The 8,640-nt window shown below is 39.5% G+C and overlaps 1 protein-coding gene across 1 annotated transcript; it reads right to left on the bottom strand.

The window, feature by feature from the left end:
- Window positions 1-469: 469 nt before the first annotated feature.
- On the bottom strand, window positions 470-8,029 carry LOC117552501 (membrane-associated guanylate kinase, WW and PDZ domain-containing protein 2-like; the record flags this gene model as incomplete). The annotated part of the gene is made up of 2 exons (XM_034226015.1): window positions 7,540-8,029; window positions 470-544 (listed from the first exon to the last, which is right to left on the bottom strand). Coding segments are annotated over exons 1-2 (378 nt in total), but the record flags the coding sequence as incomplete, so codon positions are not given.
- Between the last annotated feature and the right edge of the window lie 611 nt (window positions 8,030-8,640).

An 8,640-nucleotide genomic window follows, 5' to 3' on the forward strand; every position in this document is an offset into this window, starting at 1 on the left:
AATAAGGGTACTTTTATCTTGAGTTCTGTGCCAAAGTGCGTTAGCATTTTTCGCTCAGGGGTCATTTAGATGCTTCTTATGAGACTTGTGTTTTGTTTTGGTAAAAATGGTTTGTATCGTCAGTTAGCTGAGATTATTTCCGTTAATCTGGTATAACACATTAATAGGTTCTTAAATATTACGATCCCCTGAGACACTGTCGTGAAAAAAAAGTAAAGTACCCGCCGGGACTTTGGGGTTTAACAGGTTAAAAAAAACGCAATATATACCGCAGGGGGGGGGGAAAAAAATCGCGATGTCAGTTTTTTTCAATACCGTGCAGCCCTAATATATATATATATATATATATATATATATATATATATATATATATATATATATATATATATATATGTGTGTGTGTGTGTGTGTGTGTGTGTGTGTGTGTGTGTGTGTGTGTGTGTGTGTGTGTGTGTGTGTGTGTCATTACCTGTCTCCAGAGGTGAGCCTGGCAGTCAGACAGTGTAACAGGGGGCAACGACAACAGGATCCCTCCACCAAACCTCTGTCAAGCATGATAGGACAGCATGTAGTAAGTGCTGCCGAGGCCCCGGAGACATGCTGACACACTCGCTCACTCACAAACACACACACAGGCGCTTTATGTGCATGTTGGAGTCTGTTTGTGTATCACAATCTCTGTGTTACACTAGCTGGTGCAACTTAACACTCTCAATGGGAGCCTGACAACAAGACAGATGAGTCTGACTGCACCGAGGATCATTAGCGGACTCCCACGCCACAGTGTGTGTCTGACTCAACACAACTTCTCTGGGATTGTCCCGTCCCATCTCTCAAACCCCCAACAGACCGGTGACCAGTCCAGACTCATCATCACTCACATCAGTCATCCCATTACCCGGCACACGCGCCATTGGCTTGATAGTATCATAACATACTGGTTTTCCCTTGAGCTGTGCCGGACAGACAGTTGTTCTAAGAGTTGTTTCTTTGTGGCATGGGTTTTTATGGTGAGTCTGCACAATCGTTTTATCTGTGAACAAAAATGCTGACCTCAGACTATCTGATGGCGGACAGAGGACTTTATCTTTCATATTTGGAGCTTCTGAAACTTCATCACACAAGGGCCGTTCATGTGAAGTAGTACCTGGTTAACTAAAGGAACATCAAAAAGGAATATCTCCTCTACAAAACATTACTGGCTTCTAGTGTTAATTTCGTTGACTAAAACTATGACGAAATATGTTGGTCAACGACCTTTTTTTCCATGACGAAAACGAGACGATGACGAGACGGCACCGACGGCAGTAAACAATAACTGCAACGAAATCATCATGCAATATCGTTGACGAAAAGTGACGAGACGAAAATGTAGTTTACTAAATAAAAACTATGCCAAAATCTCTCTTTACTTTCGTTGACGAAAAATGAGGAGACGAAATATTATCAAAGATAACGTTACATTTCTGATAGTCAGTTTTTCTCCCAGCAGTTCCATTTCCGGTGCTGCGGCTGGGCAGCAGCTGTGTGTCTGTGCTGCGCGCGGCGGTACATTTGAATTACAGCGGGCAGCGGCACACTGTGAACTGTCAGGAAGACTCGGGTCTAACTCATGGTCTAACTAACCTTATTTAACAGAAAATAAAATGGCAACAACAGGGCTTGGGAGCAGTGGTCGCACTCGCGTTAACCAAATACGGTACCCCCCCCGTCAGCGCGAGTGATTGATAAATTGTGCACTCGACGGATAATAATGGATTATGACGGAAATGTTACGATCCTGTCCGTCAAAATTACTGACAACGAAAAAGTCTAAAGCCACCACTGCTTGGGAGAAAGAAACAATGTGATATTGGGCCCATTTTCGCTACAATGAGGCGGAGAAAAAAAGCGAATGCATTGTTTCATCAGAAGGGAAGCAATGTGGCCATAACACAGCTGGTAAAAACACCACAAACCTGACCAGATACTCTGCAAAGCTTCTTAATCATTCAACCTGTGTTTTTCATCAAATAAGGACAAGAAGATATAATCTTATTTATATATACTAAAATGACAAATTATTGTTTTTTTCTAGACTAGTTTGACTGAAATGTTCTATACAGTATAATCTGATGACGAAAAAAGACTCAACAGTTTTCATTGACAAAAAGTAGACTAAAATAATTAGTTTTCTTTGACTAAAATGCTCAGACTTTTAGTCGACTAAATCTTGACTAAAATAGTTACTGTTTTAGTCGACTAAAATAGTTACTGTTTTAGTCGACTAAAATAAGACTAAAATGCTCAGACCTTTAGTCGACTAAAACTTGACTTAATAAAAACAGGATGAAGGTGACTAAATATGACTAAAACTAAAACGGACATTTAACACAGGACTAAGACTAAAACTAAATTAAAAAATAGCTGACGAAATTAACGCTACTGGCTTCACCTTATTTAAATCATTTGATGGCAGAGACAGGTGTTGGATAAAAACAATCTAAGGGATTTGAGCAAAATGGAGAGGTGGAATCACAGCTCCTTTATTAGATTTAGAAAGATAAATGAAAGCAGATAGGTAGATTTAAAGATGAAGGCAAACATTTGAGGAGGACAAGCCATAGTTAAAGTCTGTCTATACTCTGTAAGGGAGCTCTAATGAAAGGATGGGACATTTTAGAAGTTTTTTTTGCAAGCAGCTCATGAAAATGCATTTAAAGACACACACGCTATCTGATAGCAAGGTTAAGCAGTGAAAATATTCTAAAATGTCCAACTTTAAATGCTGGAATTGACATTTGGTTGCACCTTACCTCAGTACTTCTGTCTGTTTTTCTAAACTGGGGGCAGTTTGGCCGGTAGGTAGGTAATACGCTGGCTATGAAGTACCTCAAACTACTCACTTAATCATCCAAACTATCCATTAAATCTTAATCTGGACCAAAGAGGAGGACCGACAGACCAAGAGCCATCCTTAAAACTCAAAACAACCTTTTAAAACGACAAAGGTGCTGCCATTCTAGCACCATGCACTCGGGCTGCAGTAATGACTTTCCCCAACAGCAGCTAACGCTAAGTGTTTCCCCGGCGAGCGCACTGATTGCCTTTGGCTGACCTGGAACTGTCTGCCCTCACCTAACAGCTGTTAGCAGGCTCAACCATCATACAGTCCTAACTGGAGTTCAGCTACTGAGAGCTTCTCACTGGAGAGGCAGTGAAAGATGCAGTGACAGCCTCCATAGCTGGCTGCATTAATTCTCTACTGGCGCTTAGAAATGAAGCTGAACTGGAGCATTTCAGTGTGTGAAAGAGAAGAGATATAGAGAGAATGGAGAAGTGTATATGACATAAAGCTAATTATGCCTTGGGAGAAATATTTATGAATTAGAGAGAAGGCAGCCGAATCAGTGTTTACTCTTCAAGCAGATTATCCAAGACTATGCAGAGAGAGAATGGATTTGCAACAACTGTAATACACTTGCTTTCCACCATGTTGCAGGCAGCTGTGATGCAATTGGCAATGTTCACATATTGCCCGCATGCTTTGTGTGTACCTGGAGGATTAAAACATATCCATTAAGCAGCAGATAAGGGTTCAATCAGCCCTTCTTCTTGAGTTGCATATTTGTGAGGAACAAACATAATGGCAGCACGCAACAGGGTTACTGGGGCAGGGTCTGCAATTTCTCAATTATGATCACGTTTTTTTCCAACAGTCCCATAATTGAGTTCAAGTGGTATCTTGTAAACAGCTATAGGAGAGAATTATGACCTGGTCAACTTAACAAAAAAACAGTTGTCAAACAGTAAAGGTGTGTATGTTGAAGTACATGGGATTTATTGTTTTATTTGAGTGTTTTTATCATGCTATCGAGTTAGGTATCCACATTCTTTGAATTGCACTGGTATTCTTGTCTACTACTACATTTCTGGTCCTGTGACGTCACAAGGGACCACTACAATAGTAATAACATTACGATCGAGCCAGAAACAGCAATGCTATGAACTATTGCAGCATACTAGGAATCCACGGATTTTACTTTTCTTTTACCCAAACACATTCCAACACATTAGTGTATCTACAATTAACAAATACCCAACTTTATCGCAACTGGATCAACAACAAGGTCAATAATGGCCCAAATTCATTGGATAGAATTGGTTACTAAAAATGTCATCATCATGCACTCACATATTTTAAGTATATAAAAAGGTGTATCAGTAAATTCTGACGTTGACCTTTTCTGGCATCAAATCTACAGGGGCCACTTTAGCCACAGACCCCACCTTACATTCCCCCTAATGTCTATATAATGACAATTCTCTGTGTCTCTGAGAATGTAATTGTGCCCCATGTTCCCTTATATACCCAATTACCCATCAGTTTTTTGTGCAGATCCTAATTACGTCCTGCAAGGCAGAGATGGCTGCTGGTGGCAATCTAATCTAATCCTCACCCCGGAGACTAATAAAGGACTTAATATATGTGTGTGTGTGCATGTGTGAGAGTGTAAAATGGGCTAGAGCCCTAGGATTTCAGATGTCGTGAAAAGTTAGAGGAAAAGGATGTAGTAAGCGGTTAAATTCGTTACAATGATTCATGATCACTATAACAGAAAGAAAATGGATCATGAACTGGCTTTTTTAATTACAGACAAGATCGTACTGCGAGTTGGCAATTCAGGCAAGATATTCCAAGAGAAAGGGACGCAGCTTTTACATTTGGGACATTCATGAAGCAGCGGACCAATTCAGAAGAGTATAACTAGATGTATTATTCAAAAAGACCACTAAAGGACATGCCAAGCCAAGCAGCTATTCACTGAGAGCAAAGCCCTGATGAAAGAAAAGTGATTCAAATTGAAAAGAGCACTCTGCTATTATTATTGCTGGATAGTAATCATCCTTAAATAATATGTGTCTTTGGAAATGGGACAACTGTTTAACCACTACTGAATGATAAACATGTTCTGCTTAATCACATATGCGCTCCACTAGCTCTAAGAATAACCAGTATTTATCTAGATCTACGTGATTGGGCGAGTGTCTGGAAAACTAATAGGGAAAGCAACATTAAGCACAAGCACAGTAGAGAGACAAAGCTCCACTGAAAAAACTATTAGTTAAAGAAATGTTGTCAGTGTGCTGTGAGTAAACTCTTTCTAGCTTCTTTCTGGAGTTGCCTTAGTTTACTTTTAGTTACTTATTGTCTTTTAGAGGCTGTAGCCAGCTCAATATTAAGTAAGAGTGAAGATACTTGATCAAGAACACTGAATGAAAAGTGATTCTATAGATGGAGTACACACAAGTCTCTCATTTACAGACAGGCTTACTCAATTCAAAACCACACAGTTTCTTGCAAGTGTATAAATAAGAAGATAAATGAATACAAAGCGTAACCTGTTAAGCCCTGAGCCTGTTTTCCAGGTCTCAGGCTCGAAAATGACATGCCCAGAACAAATGACTATATCTTCACTTCTAAAAAGGGTTAAATTAATAATCTTTTTTCTCAAAGCAATGATACACCTGTGAGTTGGATGAAGAAACATCTACAGTATCTGCTATTTAACATTATAAAGCATTTGAAGCACTCTGTCGCTCTCTAGAGAGCATGCAGATCAATAAGATGTAGTATCATTATAAGAGTAGGCTTTAAATAAATGTTTTTAATTGCTGGATAAAGCAGCAGGCAGACATGTGTATCATGTGTCAGGCCTTATATTAGTTATTGTGATGTACTGTGCTCTTTGTCTCTCTCTCTCCACAAAAAGGAATGTACTGGAACAGTTTATAGAAGTTAATGTGCCTCTGCTTGGAAGTGAAAAATATCTGTTATTGAACACTCTGCTGTGAGGACACGGCGAGGTTGTTTTTCCCCGATAATATTTACTTGTGGGCATGTTTACAAATGTACATAATCCCATATAAAAACAACTTGACACCGTCAACCACCAAACACGAGCAGAGCAGCGGGAGAATATCAATCACTTCAGCAATCACCTGGAGGATATAATATTTCATGGAAAAGTTTGATATAGGCTTGGCTGCCTTTTGAAATAAATCCCAAGGTGTGACGCTCAACACACACCCACATCCGCACACATACAACAACACAGGCTAAGACTTTGATCCAAAGCCTCTTACGGGGTTTTGCTGATTTTTTCACCCTAACATGAGCCCACAGATCCTCCTCTCAGCTCACAATGCAAGATACCCAGTGTCATTAGCTGCATAAATCAAAAACACACGGCCAGACGAGTGTGTCCGCGACATAAGACCTTCACAACTAGTGGACAACGTTGACAGGCATTAGATGGAGTTGGTGCATGTTAGGCAAATGTACATTTGAGTTCTGGCTGCTGCGTGTGTTGCAATTCAAACATGTCTAAAACAATTATGGAGTGTTGGACAGGACAATCTTGTTTTCCTGTGCCGAAAGTAAAACCACAACACTCGCTTCAGAAATCTTCTGGAAAAGATGTGAAAGCTGTGGCATTCAATATCTGTGACCTCATCACACGGTATTCTTAAAATCTCATGACATCACTAAACTGTTGAAATAGGGACTTGGAAATGTGCTATACAATATCCCTTCCAAATCCAATCGAGTCCACTTAATGTAGCACTAATTGGATAATAAATATTGCATTGCTTATCATAAAAAGTATATGTGTGATAAAAAAGTTGGAAATGTAGCATGAAGCATTTTTTTTCTTTTAACTTCTTTTGACTGATAAACAGTCTCAGCCCAATGAAAACATTCAAAGTTTACTATCAAAGACGATCAGCAAATGCTCACATCAAAGATATTAGAGAATGATTTGCATGGTTGCTTTAAAAGATTACAGTATTGATTCATAACAACGTTTTTAAATACACACTGATCAATTGGACTACTTGTTTCAGCTCCATACTGTAGCAATCGATTTCAAATATTTGTCAGGGATACTTTATATAGATTTTTGATATGTTTGCTTTTAATATTGTGATTCTTTCAGAGGCTGATGAAGAGTAATCCAATATAGTACAATCCAATATATAATCCATTGTTTATGCCATTGGTATTATACCTGGCTTCTTGATATTCAGTCATCTTGACCTATGGTGGCTGCATGACATTTAGAAATATGACAGTACAGCATCAATATGGTATTATAAGTTTGTTGTTGTTGTTGTTATGTACAACATTAAACTACACTTTTGCACTTGAATTTAGTGCCAAACGTGAGTGTGTATTTTCTGACTGACCTAAATGTAACACACCCCCCTTACAAGCTACAGTACACCACCCTGCAAACACAACCAAAACACGTCTAAAACACATTTTTACAACAACTAATGTGAATCAAATGTGTACATAAGACTTAAACAACAATAAAACACTGCAAAAAGTTCAATTGTTGCTAATAGCATCGAGAGGCTATCAGTTTCAGAAGACAAAAGCACTGCTGTCAAAACACCAAAGCGTGTCAAAAAGCTAACGGTTTCCAAAAAATGTCCGAACAAGAAAACTACGAAATGCGGGAAAAGTTGTCGTGAGAGCTTGAAAACACTTACCTTGTTTGACACACTTGAGTCGGACGGGGGTCTTTGCTGTGTTTGACCACAGCATGGACGTCCCTGGTGGTGAGTCCAGCCACCGGGGGTATCATTGACTTCCAGGAGGAGTTCATCCGTCCACAATTTGCCGCTGTGGCACACCGCTGTGCCCGGGAGAAGCTCGCCGATAACCGGGAACTGTCCATTCTCTGCGCCGCCCTTCAACTCCAGCCCCAGCTCCCCCTCCTCATTCCTGCAAAGGACACTCTCATGGACTTTGTTAGTCCAGTGGTTCTTCCTCTTCTTCAGGGTCTTGGACATGGCTCAAACAAGGGAAAATCACATGAGTGCGGTCGTGGAAGAAGTTTTTCCGTTCTTTGAAGTCCCCCAGTGTCAGCGCCACACTGATGTGTCCAGTTTCAGCAGTAAACGCCACTTGTATCCATGTCAGCGCGCAGCAGCTGGATCATCAGTCTGCCTTTGCATTAACTGGGAGCTGCTCAACTTGTGATGCCTTCAAGCGATATCTCAAAGATCGGTATTGACAGGTTCGCTGTTCAAAAGCGACCTAGTGAAGGAGTACAACAGAAATTAGGATAATTAATGCGATAGGCCTACATTGAGCTTAATTATTAATCTGACTGGTTAGTGAAACAACCTGAAAGCCAATTAACAACTAACAATGGTTAAATAATTCATGTTTATGTTGTTGATCAAAAAATATATAATGGTAATTTAATTGACCTACACACTTTTTGGCCCAATTATATGTTAACAATGTATCAACACATTTGTGTTTTTTTAATGAAAATAACTTTGTTGAAAAACACACTAACTCAACTATATGTGAGGAATTACTTCTACAAGTTTGTTTTTGTAGTTCTACCACTTTAAAGAGATTTTTTTTTAAACAACCAGGACATCCTTACATTATCGTTACAGCTTTTAATGCAACAAACCTCGTTACTTTTTAGAAATGAACTAACACAGAACAATCGTAAAGTGCCAAATGTTTTCAAAATTCATCAAGGAGTTGTTTACAACTTCTAAACTTTTAGTCTACAAGTTTACGAGGGACACCTGAAGGCAGCATCCAGCTCCAACAAACCCAACTGACCC

Source organism: Gymnodraco acuticeps, unplaced genomic scaffold (assembly GCF_902827175.1).
Source record: "Gymnodraco acuticeps unplaced genomic scaffold, fGymAcu1.1, whole genome shotgun sequence".
Classification (NCBI taxonomy): Eukaryota; Metazoa; Chordata; class Actinopteri; order Perciformes; family Bathydraconidae; genus Gymnodraco; species Gymnodraco acuticeps.